The sequence below is a fragment of the Kryptolebias marmoratus genome, linkage group LG18 (genome assembly GCF_001649575.2).
Source record: "Kryptolebias marmoratus isolate JLee-2015 linkage group LG18, ASM164957v2, whole genome shotgun sequence".
NCBI lineage: Eukaryota > Metazoa > Chordata > Actinopteri > Cyprinodontiformes > Rivulidae > Kryptolebias > Kryptolebias marmoratus.
Genome location: NC_051447.1, coordinates 12,131,037 through 12,145,522, shown reverse-complemented (window position 1 = coordinate 12,145,522; position 14,486 = coordinate 12,131,037). Strand labels below are relative to the sequence as shown.

At 36.6% G+C, this 14,486-nt stretch overlaps 1 protein-coding gene across 2 annotated transcripts in view; it reads right to left on the bottom strand.

Moving 5' to 3' along the window:
• The window catches only part of plxna4 (plexin A4), a 216,438-nt gene that overhangs the window by 30,656 nt on the left and 171,296 nt on the right, over positions 1 to 14,486 (bottom strand). For both annotated transcript variants that reach the window (XM_025005636.2, XM_017414840.3), the window contains exons 12-21: positions 13,599 to 13,783; positions 8,454 to 8,605; positions 6,975 to 7,098; positions 5,817 to 5,953; positions 5,113 to 5,280; positions 4,730 to 4,823; positions 2,781 to 3,020; positions 1,987 to 2,133; positions 1,018 to 1,252; positions 704 to 846 (exon numbers count right to left, since the gene is read on the bottom strand). In XM_025005636.2, the coding sequence (XP_024861404.1) occupies positions 704 to 846; positions 1,018 to 1,252; positions 1,987 to 2,133; positions 2,781 to 3,020; positions 4,730 to 4,823; positions 5,113 to 5,280; positions 5,817 to 5,953; positions 6,975 to 7,098; positions 8,454 to 8,605; positions 13,599 to 13,783 (1,625 nt within the window). The remainder of the gene's footprint in view (positions 1 to 703; positions 847 to 1,017; positions 1,253 to 1,986; positions 2,134 to 2,780; positions 3,021 to 4,729; positions 4,824 to 5,112; positions 5,281 to 5,816; positions 5,954 to 6,974; positions 7,099 to 8,453; positions 8,606 to 13,598; positions 13,784 to 14,486) is intronic.

The following is a 14,486-nucleotide window of genomic DNA, read 5'->3' as shown; positions in this document are numbered from 1 at the left end:
CAAGGATGGGGTAGTTAACCCTAAGGCAGTGAAACGGGGGTCCATCATTCTTTTAATGGAACAAGATGACCTGCTCAATTATGCCTGTCTATCAATGTCACCACCGAGGATAAATGGCTTAATGTTTCTTTTTCTTTTTTGCTATTTGCTTTTCTCCCTATGATTGACTTCTAATTTGTTTTGGAGGTGGAGAAAGAAAATGACCCAGCATCTCATATCGTTAAGAATTATTAATGAGAGCACACTTTTGATTTGAAGTCTGCCTCATTCGATTTAAAAAAATAAAAGTGTTTTTGTCAGCTGTCAAAGGGCTTTTGTTTACCAGAGAGCAACAACAACCAACGTTGGTATCAATTTCACCTACAGCGACCCACCACATTGTTAATTTGTTTGCTCATTTTGATCTGGTTTCCAATGAGGCTAATTGCATTACAACTGGTGTTTGATGGAGACTGAAAAACAATGCCACACATTTATTTATTACATAAAGAATGCATAAATGAGAAGTAAATTAGAAAAACTTTAAAATGTATGTGTACTGTATATTTGATAAAAAGCACATTTGTGGAAAACTCATCTTTAGGTTTTACATTAGTCTGTTTAAGGAAGTTAAAAAAATGTAAGGTTTTTTTTTTCGGCAAAAATGCTTAAGGTATTTTTTTCTCTGATGAAGTTGTAATGTCAGTGAGATGTTTACTCTTACCTCTAAATCTTTTAGTACAGGATGTTCCTCAATGCCTGGAAAGAGGACCCTCATTGTGTAGGTCCTGTAATCCAGGAAGGGTATCCCTGCACCATCCAGATCACTGGTCAGTTCATGGATGTCTGTTTGAAGCTCTGCAAAAGCTGAAAAAACCCAAACATTTTTTTTTACTCACAGTGTAAAGAGAAGAAATCTGTATTACAAAAGGCATCAAACTTCACTTCTTAAAATCGTAGTTTGTTTCAAACCAAGTAAAAATGTTTATTAATCTAACATGAATAAATATACACTCTACATTCAAGTTGACTTCTTACCCTCTTTGCACTCTAGTGCCACACGTGATTCAAGGTTGTCCATCTGCATCTGCAGCCTCTTCAGAGTCAGATCACTCTCACGAGACTTGCGCTTGTAAGCAATGAGCACCACCACAATGAAAAAGATGAGCAGGGCACCGGCTGCAGCAATGCCAATGATAGCAGTGCTGCTGAGCGGGCTGTCAGATGTGATGTGGACAACTCCTGGAGAAAATTCAATGCCACCAACACGGGCCTTGTAATAGAAAAAGATTGAAAAAAACAGGAAGAGTGTAACTATGTGGATGGATTGTACATAAATCCACATTTGGGTTAGAGTGTTTTCTAGAAAAATTAGAAAATGTCCAGAAGACATGAAACATGCTTAATTATTACAACAACAATTCCACTTGAAAAAAATGTTTATTATTTGAGACAGAAAAAAAAACTAAACTCTTGTTAAACCTAAAGCATATCACTATGTTTATGAAATTTATTTTTTACTCTTTTAAGTCAGTAAAACATTTCCATCTGTAAACTCATGATTCAAGGTAAAGACAGACAGACTTATCGATTGCAGTGTCTACACACTACAGTTTATTTTTGTATCTACTAACTTTTTTACAGTAATGTGTCCTTATCATTCTGTGATGCTGCGTTCAGGTGGTAACATCAGGATATAATTTGTTCAAAGTGGTCCCTCTCTAAACCACAAATGGAATTTTTATTGAATTTGCCTGGGCTGTAATTCTTCTTATTGAAGGCTTATTTGTTTGTCTTTTGTCTGCATGTGGTACTAACAGGAACCACAAGGCTAATTGGATTAGAACCGCACTTTGTATTAGAGTAAACAAGGGAACAGATAGAAAGCAATACAACGAATATCTGTCTCACGCTCTCAATTGGTTTGTAAAGTTTGTTTCCCATCCCCACCACATCTGACTTATCCATCACATTTCTGTCTATTTATGTTTTTGCTGTGTCACTCACCAGGACTTTGTGTCGGCCAGTCAGGTTTGGTGACTCACAAAGAAGTTGGGTCTCTGACACCGTTAACATGCAGGGTTTGTCGCCAATCAGAACTGTGTAGTTTAACTTCCCATTTCCACTATTGGTTGGCGGAAGGAAGTTTCGGCCCTGCAAAGTTTAAATTTATTTATTTAAAAGAGGGACAATGCACATTAATTGAAGATGAGTACAATAAGCACAGCATGTAAATGTGGCAGATTTAGTCATGCAGATTAATTTTCATCTGCAGTTTCTGGCAGGTTCATGGTACAAGATTAAAAAAAACTATACAGATAAACTATTAACAAAAGCACATTTTTAAAATGACAGTAAAATTTTATAATCCTATTTTAATTATGATAGAAAAAAGGAATACATCCATAATCTGTTTTGTTAAAGAAATAAGAATCAAACAACATATTTACACATAAACCAAACTATAAAATTATCTAAAAACTTTATTACAGTTAAGTCTTCCGTTAATAAACCATAGTGATTTTATCCACAGGTTTATTCTATGTGAATTGTACATCAGGACAGAATTATTAGCTAACCATGATAAATTATGATGATGTCTAACACTGAAACTTTTATTACATATATTCAAATTTTTTTACAAAGCAAATAAATAGAGTTCACAGTAGTATAAAACCCTCTTACTTATATAACTGCATTACTATATTGTGAACACATTACACAGAATATTCACTGATAATTTATGTCATGTATAAAAAAGTTACAAAAAAAAAGGTGGGTAATGGTATAAATCTACTTACTTTTAGTATTATAGGTGAACCAGGTTTAAGCTCTAAAACTCCAGAGGAACTGAGTGGTTCAAATTCAGGGTTGGGGTAGTAGATAAAGTTGGTGGTGTTCAGTGCTATCAGAGACTGCACATCATCCAGTTTGAATCCAAATTCATCGGGTCTTTCAGGTGATTCTTGCTGCCTGGCCAAACTGATGGGTAGTTCTGGGACCTGGCACTGCATTGATGTGGGGCTCAGTACCTTGCACAACTACAAGACACAAAAAATGTTACGTTTGAATATGAACACATGTTGTGAAAATAATTGCAATTATGCAAATGTGCATTTTTTTTTAAAGATTAAAGTTCCTGATCTACTCACTTGTGCTTTCTTTGCAGTCAACCTTTATACTTAAAGCACTTTAAATTAACCAACTGTGTTATTTGGCAAGCCATACAATAAGCAGTTTTTAGTATCTGTTTCTAAGTTGAAAATGTTTATGTTAATGTAGACCCAACTCGAGATAAAAAAAAAAATGCAACAAAAAAACTGTTGGAGTGTTCTTCTCTAAAAAGGAGCAATAAAAAAAGGTGCAGTTAAAGAGTGAGAGCATTATCACCACCATCAGTCTTTGATGTTGGAGATTCAAGAGTGATAATTGGGCCTTACCCTTCCATCATTACCCTCCACAAAGACCCCCTCAGATTCTCCTCACTTCTTTATTCCGTCCTGTTATTCCTCCCTGTGATCTTTATCTTTCTTTTTGGCACATTCTCATCCTCTCATCTTTCTCTGTACCATGCTCCGTCTCAATTACAGTGTCTCATACCTATTTTTTGTGTCTTGTGTCATGTGCTTTTATGTCTCTGCTGTGGTCTCTCATTTCACATGTGAAGCAATTCATATTATTTATTTATTCTTTATTTCAAACTTAAAGTGAGTTTCACAAGCATTGGCAGATTGATCTATCACTTTTATGCCCCATGCCCCTCTATATCCTCCTAACATCTCCATTCCTCTCTGGCTGTCATGACGCAGACAAATCAACCTGCAGCACAAGTCTCCTTCACAGACATCTCACATTTCTACAATAACCTCTGCCATGCAGTCATTCAAACTATTGCCTGTCACTATAATTGGCTCCTTGAACATCAGACTTGACAAATCCTGCAAGGTCTTCAGGACATCACTGACATGTATAATGCAATGGTACATGTCAGGTACAGGAAAGTAACCAGGGAAAATGTAACAAAACTCCTGTCTCAGAGAAATGTTACTTAAAATGCTTTAAAAGTCGTTTTTTGATTCTGATTTATTCTTGTTTACATCTTTGCTGTTTCAGACTGTAACAGTGAGACTTGGGGGAAACTATATGGCAACACAGTTTGAGACAATGCTCTGCACATGCACATGTGAACACAGATGTTAAATGAGCTGTAAGGTCATGCTAAAATAGACCATGAGGATTGCATTACCACCTTTTGTTTCCCTCTTCTTTCAATGAGAGCAATCAGACCTATCTATAACTTTGTCTTTCCCTGTCTTAATGAATAAAAAGAGTAAAACAATTTTCCAAGAGGTTGTCTCTGCAAGTTTTAATTCAGTGTTACAAGTTGTTCTTTTTTTTTTAGCTTGAAGACAAATAACAAAACATAGTTCTTGTGCAACTCGTTTAATTTTACTATGCATTTTTGACTTCAGGCTTTTTTTTCCATTAGCCAACTGTATAAAAGAAGAACCAAGACGATCAGCAACTTTTCAGAATAAAACCCCAAAACAAAACAAAACAAAGGGCGTTGGGGTCAAAGTGTTAGTTTTGCAGATAGTTTAACTTTATAACTGCACTTTGTAAGTTTACTCTAAAAATATTACAAAAATTACTAAATGTAATAAAAATTAATTTGCTAAAATTACAAGAATTTCATACACATTCATGTATAAATGTCAGACAATATTTTTTGTGTTACAAAATTACTTACATTGAGTGTCTCATGGTTGTTGTATTTGGCTCTGATGAGTGGTGTCTGAATGATGTCCAGGTTGGTCCCTGTTACTGTCACTGGAGTATGCCCACTTAAAAAAAAGACAAATTTTCTATCAAAGATTGTTTTGGCAAATAATGGTTTAAATTGCTGAAAATAAAGACATACAGCAGGGTTTATACTGAATCAAACATAGTCAAACTTCTTTACTTTTTTAATGTCCTAATTTTTTGGCAGTTTGTTTATTTATTTATTTGCTTGATGAGTTTAACACCTGTTTTGCTGAGATATATCCATCCATAGGATCCACTGCATTTCTCCGTTACCGGAGTAAAAACCAATCTTTTGTCAAATTAAAGAGCTTCTACCTTCTAACATACCTGTAGATGCTCCACTCTGGCTCTATCTTGGTTATGGTGGGATCCTCCACATATTCAAACTGCAGGTATTTCTGGAGTTGGGCCTTATCTATACTCACAGACACAAACACATTCCCATAGCCATGCAGGGAAGCGTGGGTTCGGCAAGTAAGCCACTGGCCACCCCTCCTAAAGTGATAACAGAATACAATTAGTTAAATGTAACATATGTATTTTATATACTGCATGACCTCACTACAGACAAAAGGGGGATGTTGTAAACTAATAATGTAAAATTGACTCAGTAACACTGTATTATAAAGACAGTCTAGGCTCATAACTCTTGTTATTTATCTCATGATAAAAACCTACTAAATTATTCAAAAAAACATTTTAATTCAATATCAAATATGGTAGAATGGATGGTAGAGCTAAATAAAAAGGGCTACAGACTAAACTTGGAGTTGCACATTAAAATTCATGTGCACCCAGATTAAACAGTAAGCATCCTTATCACCATCAACTTGAAAACTGGTAATTAAAAAGTGCTTAAACCATTTTCCAGTCCCACTTATTTCTGTTCCAAATGCATTTCATCACTGTTCATGTGAGAACTGTCGGGAACGTTAAGTGCCTGTAGTTTGATAAACATTGACTTTGACTGAGCTTTTAATTGACTCTTCAAGTGTGATTGGCAGGGTCAGTTGAAGCATGTTCCTGCTAACCTCAAATAAGTGCACGGCTGGTCCTTAAACATGACTGACACGTTGCTCCCAGCATCCAAGTAGCTGCCTGTGATGTTGACAATGGTTCCCCCTGAGACTGGCCCTCGGTTCGGCTTGAGGCTGGTAATCTGTGGGGTCTAAAAAAAAGGGGGTAGGATGTTAAATGGTAAAAGTCAGCCAGAGAATGAAAACAGGATGCCATAAGGAAACATTGTATAAAATGTAAGGTAATAATTCAAAAACATCAGATTCCCAAGTGTCCATCTATTGACTTATTTTCGTGTAGCATAAGGGTGTATTAGTGACTAGTAACCACATAAATTGTTTTAACAATTTAAACATTTTATAAAAAAGAAACAAAAGAAAGCATCAAATTTTTTTTTTTTTTACCAGAAAACATTTTATTGAACATTATTAAATAAATAAACTCTAACCTGCTCAATGATCCCATTAAGAATACTCTAGTATAGTGGAACCTTTCAAATTAAAGTGCCACAGCAGTAGCTGATGTGGTTCAGTAAAGGCAGATAAAGATATTTTCTTTTAAACTTATTTGACCTTCCTTTACTCTCATCCCAGCCTGCTGTGTTTGCCATTCATACACAACTTCACATAATCCTGTTCCTGGCCCCTAGTGAGAAATAAATCTTGGCCAGCTCCCAAAAATAGGTAACAGTAAAAATGATGCCCCAGCATATACAAGTACATAAAAGCAACAACTCCAAATTTATATCAGAACGTGCAAGTGTCTAAGTAACTGTGTGCAGTGTATTGAAAAAACACAGCAAGGGTGTAATGTGTATTTTTATGAGTTCGTGTCAGAAAATGTTTATAGACCCATCAGTGTTTCTGTCTCATCTTCAGCTCATTAGTGAGTGCCAGTCTCGTCTCACCACTGATACACACATAAGAGAAATGCTGTCGTGTGGGAATGCAGCCAAACAAACTACATATATTAACACAGTAAGTGAGAACACAGACCACCTATCACGAAAGTGCTAAAATGAAGAGCACTCTGCAGTAAGACCACAGAAGAAAAACTTGTAACTTTCATAAAAAAATGAAGTTCCACTACAAAGTATTTTCACAAAGCTAAAATCTTAACTAACATTTGAAATCTATGATGTTAAAAATATAAACTTAAAAATATGAACTCACCACAAAGTAGTATAATTTGGTGGATTTTGCCATGAATTCAGGTTTGCAAGGTCCAACCCCAACACAGACCTGTACATCTCCAGCATACTGGCTCATCTTTGCTTGACCCATCTCACAAACAATCCTGGAAACATACATTGGCATAGTCACAGAAATCAGAATTGAACACATGCAAAGGTGTATAGTCAAAACCACAAGTATCATGCAGAAAAAATGGTTTAACAAATAAAATTACAAAGAACTACATAGACTGATATAAATGATGTAGATGATATATATAAATGCTATGGAAAATTCTCTATATACAAAATAAAATAATGAATAAAAATATCAAATTGTGCAAAAATATCAGAAATACATTATTTGACACTAACGTCCCTTTTTACATAGAGCCCACTTATTAGAAAAATAGGGAAAAGTCAGTCCTTTTATATACTGTATGACCTCAAATATAACTTCTGCTGGGTCAGCATTTGCTTAGAAAGTGCTTGCCAATACAACTTTCTTTTTGAGCAGAAGCCCTGTGTCTGTTGATAAGCCAACTTTAGACTAATTTGACAGACTGCACCTGAAAAAAGTCTGAGGTCTGGTTAAAACCTGAATGTCAACTAAATCCAACCTCCAGAACTTTCAAAAAGGATTATTCAAGGTAGTTGTTGCAAAGTCATGAAAACTGGTTAAAAAATTCATATTCAATTAAAAAAATTAACTTAATCTGCACAATTTTTTTCTTATAGATGATTAATGTGTCTTTAAAATAAAAAATTGTAAGCACAATTTGTGACTGGATCAGTCAGAATTTTGATGTGTTGGTATGTATTTATGCTCCTATTTGTTAAGTAAAATATGTTAGCATTGAAACAAATTAACTTACCAGTTCAGAAGAAGTTTTGCAAAAGCTGAGTGTTAAAAGCTCTTTGTTTATGGTGCTCCACCTCCCTCTTAATCTGATATTTATTCTTCTTAATTGTTCTTAATTGAAATTTTCTTTTTTTTGCACTTGGCAGCAGAATTACTCTTATATTTCCACCTAAACATCTCCTCTGAGGTTCTACACTTGTCTGATTCTGCCATATTTGTTTACCTCATTTTCATAGAATGTGGACCCACATTTAAGAATTGCTTATCAATGTATTTGGAAAACTACTGGTTTAAATGCTTTCAAACTGCATCATTTGATATAGCTCACAATACCTTTTTTTCCTACTTTGCAATGATTACCTTTAAACTGCATGCACTATCTGCACACAACTGTTTGAGTATTTGGCTTCACATAATATGAAGGTCTAATTTATAATATTCCCGGATAAAAAGAACAAATTTGTTGACAGAACCTGTAGTTTGAAGTACAGGTGTTAAAGGACTGTGCTGTAGGGTATATCCAGAATGACTACATGGAGGTGCATTATCATTTAGTGTTGCCAATGTTTTATAAAAGAATCATTAATGTAAAATGTGAGTATATTTATTTAAACTTACTGTTCAGCAGGGATGTAGCCCTCACGTATGGGGGTGCAGTCCACTTCAGCCACTTTGACATTACTCTGAATCTCTCTGAAGTCCAGCCCCAGGTTGACACCACGGATAGTCACAAGGGTGCCGCCCTCCCATGGACCCCGTACGGGGTTGATCTGATGAAAATTAAATCTCAATAATCACTTTGTTCCCCTCATATGGCAATAATATTATCGATAACTAAAATATAGAGTTAAAACAAACAAAGTTTATCACATTAGAAAATAAGTTTCTAAAAGTGTATATCTTGGTAAAATTGATGTAATATTATTAATATGTGTTATGTCAGGTTTTTGTTCATTATTTGCACAAAATCTCATGTTCCATCTCTATTCACACTCATGTAAAGTGTTAAAAAAGCAAAGAATTTTAAAAGTGAAAACAACATGATGCAGGATACTGAAATGAATGATTCTATTGTTATAAACAGCAAACACTCCAAACCTAATTAGCCAAAATAATTATTTCCCAAATAAAATTACATTTCAATTGTCAACCTTGCTAATAATTATCAGTTTGGACAATACTGATTATTCGGGTTAGTTTTGTCAAGCTTCCAGAGAAAAGTACTTGTGTTCACGCATGATTTAACTTTCCAGAAGAAAAATATAGGAGAAACATTGTGGGTACAGGTGACTGCTGTAAAGAGACTAATAATAACAGCTCCAGTGACATCTAATGGGCCAAGATTCATGGTCAATGACTTGTCATTTCCTAATTTTGTATTTAGTGAAGTCCACAGCAATCTATTACATGCGATAAACTTAAATCCTGACATTGGCTGACATCTTTGCAGTAATCAGTGTTCATCTGATTGATCAAAAATCAATCAAGGATCAAAATCTTTATTGTCATTATCATAGTACAACAATTTATTTGGTGCTTTCGGCTACAGGTTCATACATACAGAATAATAAAGTAATCTAATTTACAAAATGTATAGAGTTAAACAAGTCAGCAGCATATTTAATGGTGGTAATGCAAAGCATCCAGCAGCAAATAGATAAAGATGTTATAAAGTGCAGCACAGTGCAAGTTCCAGTCTTTAGGTGTGAATGAGTGAGTGAGTGTGTTAGTGTGAGTGTATGTCTGCTGGGGTCCGGTGGTCAGTCTAGCAGTGTCTTCAGTCTTCCTGGTCCTTCTATAGTGCACAATGACCTCTTTGGTTTTGCTGGTGCTCAGAACAAGGTTATTATTTGAACCTTGTCAGGTGCTGAATATCTTCCCTCATCATTATTCAATTTGAGACCCACTACTGTGGTGTCATCTGCAAATTTTACAACTGTGTTTGTGGAGTGGTTGGTGGAGCATTCATGTGTAAACAGTGTGAAGAGCACTAGGCTGAGCACATAGTCCTGTGGTGTGCCTGTGTTCAGGAGCAGTGGTGATGATGTAAGGCTCTCAATTCTCACCACTTGAGGCCTATTGGTGAGGAAGTCCTTGATCCAGACACACAGTGATGCATGCAGCCCCAGGTTATGGAGCTTTAGTGCTAGCTTGTCTGGAATGACCGTATTAAAAGCTGAGCTGAAGTCAAAGAAGAACATCCTAACATAACTCTTCGGATGCTTCAGACAGGACAGGGTCACATGGAGTGCAATTGAGACAGCATCTTCTGTTGATCGGTTCTCCCTGTAGGCGAACTAATGGGTGTCCAGACCAGCAGGGATGGCGTCCTTTATGTGCTTTAGGACCATCCTCTTAAAGCACTTCATGATTGGGGTTAGAGCAACAGAACAGTAATCAATGAGGCAGGTAACAGCTGATTTCTTTGTCACAGGCAAAATGATGGAGGACTTGAGGCACATGGGAGCTGAAGCAAGCTGCAGGAACAGGTTGAATATGTCAACTACTGCCAGCTGGTCAGCGCATAGCTTTAGGGTCCGACCCGACCAGCTTTGTTGGTGTTGATCCTCTTCAGGGTGGAGCTCACCTTGTGTAGCTGCAGGGTGAAAGGTGGCTGCTGCCCCTCCAGCTGGGTGAGATGTACTGTCTCTCCGTGGCCACGTGTAACAAAGCGTGCAAAGAAACTGTTTAGGGAGTCCGGAAGAGTGGGGTCATGGCTGACCTACTGGTCACTGCCCTTGTTGTATGTTATGAATTTGATGCCTCTCTACGTTTTGTGGGTTGCATCACCTCTCATTGCAGACAAGGTGGCTGCAACATCCATCAAGAGTTTTTACACAAAACTACTTTTAGCCCAGTAAGTGTGTGTGTAAACATCATCAGGGCTACCAAATGGATGGATATTACAAATTGACACATTAGAGACTGTCTCTATCTGTATTTTGCCAAATAGACACCCTCCACGCTTCAGGCAGGTGTAATGGCAGCTTTCACTGTTTCTCATCTCTGTATATAGATGGCAGCGTGACCCCCTGTTGTTTTTGCATGACAGGTACAGGCAAATTTGATTACTGGGAATAAAATAAACTGAAAGAGCTTAGCTTGAAAGAATATTACTAGTCTAATAAAGGAGTCGAGAGCTCAAGCCAAGTCATGTTCAACACAAGTCTTGAGACTGCCAAGTGGGAGATATTGTTATCAAATGGTTCAATGTCTATGATTAATACGACTCCCTGCTGATATCCTAATGAAAAAAAAAGCCTTTTGGGAAAAAATGCTGCAATGCATCCAATTAAAAATATTACACACAATGCCTTGTAGCTCACAATTTGTTACAAAATATATTTGAAAAGGAGGTATGACTTAAGAGAAATACTGAAGGAGGAGAAAGTAAAAAAGAACGAGTGAGGAATGAATAAAAAGAGAAAATGAGGCATTGATTAGATTTGTGACTTTGACAAGATAATTGACGGTTTTGTAGAGGCAAACACTTAATCACTTCTCTCTTTCTCTTTTCATCTTGCTATGCGAGTCACTCTCTCATACTGTTGATGGGAGATGTCATTATAATGAAGTGTATTAGAATGCATTAGAGCCTGGGTTGTCTTGGGAAAGTCCTCACTCCTCACCACTGACAGTTTTTATGGGGGACGTGAGAAGGCTGCAATATGTCCCGACTGCAGCCTCGGGGATGAAAGGAGAAATACAGTCCCATCTTCCAGAATAAATCCACCAGTCTGAGTGAGGACAAACACTACAGAGAAGAATGATAAAGTGTAACTGACTGACCTATACTCTTTATTAGGAGGAAGAAGGGACAGACAAAGTATTAGTTTCTTTTCTTCACTTCCCTTAAGAGTTAATTTGCTTTTTCCTAAATCTTTTTGTTTTGTAATGAGAGAGCAGAGGACCCAAAAGACTAAATGAAGACACATTTTCAGTTACGCTGATTAATGGGATTGTTGCATAAATATGACAAACTCTTGGAAAGAGATAAACTACTTATTTGAACAAAATTACAATTTTTACTCATTGGCCCATTGATCTATTGAGAAAAATGATTTATTATTTTTCTGTGATTGGTATGTGAATCCCAATATATGCGCAGTAAACTTGTACATGAACTTAAAATTATGCATTTTCAACACGGGAGAAACAACTGGTGTTTGTGAGTTTCCCGTTTTATTTAAAGAACAGATATGCATCAAAGTCTGATCTTTAAAACAACGATAAAAGTGTATTTTAGAATGACCATGAAGGCCTAAAAACAAAAGCTGAATCTCATAAGGATAGAAAGGTTATTAAAACAACTGTTTAAGATGATGACAACAAACAGATATCCAGTGTTACTCTCAACAAAAACATCAAAAAACATGCAAGATGGGGAAAGATTTTAAGATAAACAAAAAGGCCAATACAACTTTCAATACAATACAAAAGGCTCTCAATAGGTTATTGGCAATGAGTCCACCATGAGAAAAAACACTGAACAGCAATGATGTGGCAGGGCTGCAAAGGAAAATCTACTAGTAGAAAATTGTTACCTGTCCACAGTTTGTTGCAGATCACCCAGACAAGCCAGGTTTTTGGAAAACAGAAATCACATACATTTGCCCCTCACAAATATGATTTTTTTTCCTTAGTAAATTGCAGACAAAGCAGATAAAATACCCCCTTTTTTAAACTAAACCGTTCCGATATTTCATTAATAATGAAATATCTGAACGTATCATTATACTCTTAAAATATCTAACACTAATACATTTTTGGACTAATACATCAAGATTTTTCAGAGTAGTTTATAATGCCGCTTTCAATAAAAGTTTAACAGACCTATATATATGGATAAGAGAACCTATTCATTTGAATCCCCCTCACTTTCCTAAGCAACAGCAAATTCCTCTTCTGTTTTTCATATATAATATTCTTTTTTTCAAATCTAGTCATTCACCACGTTCTCCTGATTTTATTTGTCAGAGGAAAAAGAACCAGAATGAACCTTTATATTTGTCACCGAAAAAGACAAATCAGGATAAAGAGTGGCCTTCTCCAAGTCCCTCAGCCTCATGTGATTCCATTCTGGCTCACTCTAGCCATCCATCACCCCCTTTCTTCTATGTAAACTCTACCTATCCTGTCATCAAGGCAGCTTTTCATTCATCTTTCCTTTGGGTCCTTGTATCCTTCATCTCACTGACCCAAATCACATGGCCTTTTTATATGTCTTGCACAGGTCAAGTCCATTTACCCCACGTGGTGCTTTCAGGAGCATGTAGGGTTAAGTGGGTTTTTTGTGAACATCTGTGCAGTTGATTGATAACCTGCAAGTGTTAGAGTGATTTTTTCCCACATCCAGATTGTATGCATGTGTGCAAGTCCACATTTAAAGAAAAAGAAAGGTTTCTGATAAATTGACTGTTTTACTTGATGCACATCATTATTAGTATATCAATAATGGAACCTTTTAAAGACATATCTTACAGCAGTGGAAAAATAACTGTTGGACTGAAAGCCAGTGATGACTCATAGCTTCTGCTTTAATGTTGAAATGATCAGCTTCCACACTGTCTCAGAGATAAGTATGTTTCACCAGTGCACTATATTTAAGGTGTGAATAAATTGGCTTTGAGAGAGAAGAAACTATTTCCATTAATACTAGCATTGCTCAGTCCATCTAAGTGCTAATGTATCAAAGATGTACTAAATGCAGGGATATATGGATACATGAATGCTTGTATCTATTAATGTGTTTGTGTCTCTCACCTGTGTGATTGAAGGATGGGGGCATTTGCTGTTGATACCATTGTGCTCTAGCCACTCGGGGAGGGGGCAGTGTTGCTTGAGGGTGCAGCGTTTCTCTCCTTTGCACCAACCGCACCCAAACAGTGGGTCTGCTTTCAGACACAAACCACAGTTTCCACGCTGGGCATCACACTTGTAAAGATGGACTGTGTGGAAAAAAGAAAAGAGAGAAAGAAGATGAGTACAAAAGATTGTAATGACAGAACAGGAGAAAAATAATGACAGAATTACAAACACAGGTAAATTTATTTTGAACAAATTCCACTAAAACATGACACCTAAACACTTAAAATAACCTCTTACAAAAATCTTATTCCTTCATTTATCATCATCATCTCCATCCACTTCTGTTCCCTCCTCCCTGTTTCACTTAGTTTTCTACAATGCTGCCTCCTGTCTCTCGTCACCCACCACACATTTAACATATCATCTCCATGGCAACAGACCAGCCATTTTCTTTTTAATTGCCATTAGATGCGCGTGTGAAGTGCCCATCAAAAAATGCCCTGGGAGATGCCTCCCCCGCAGGCAAACAAAGGTAGGAGGGGGTTTGAAGAGTGTTCTCTATTTCAAGCTTCTCCTTCCTTCTGTGTAACTTTTGTTGCTTCTTTGATTCAGCACTTATGCTCAAGGATATGTTTTGTAGACAGTGTTTGACTCAGACACATGCACACAACCACAAACAGTTGACAAACTTTGCCTTACAGCACTGTGTCGTTTTAGCATATAATACACACTTGAACAAAAAATTGCAAGCATGACTCCCCTGCCTTTGATAAAAATATTCTGGTTCTGTCAGAGAACTACAACCCCCAGCATGCTGATGCTTTCCTGTTACAGCATGAATCA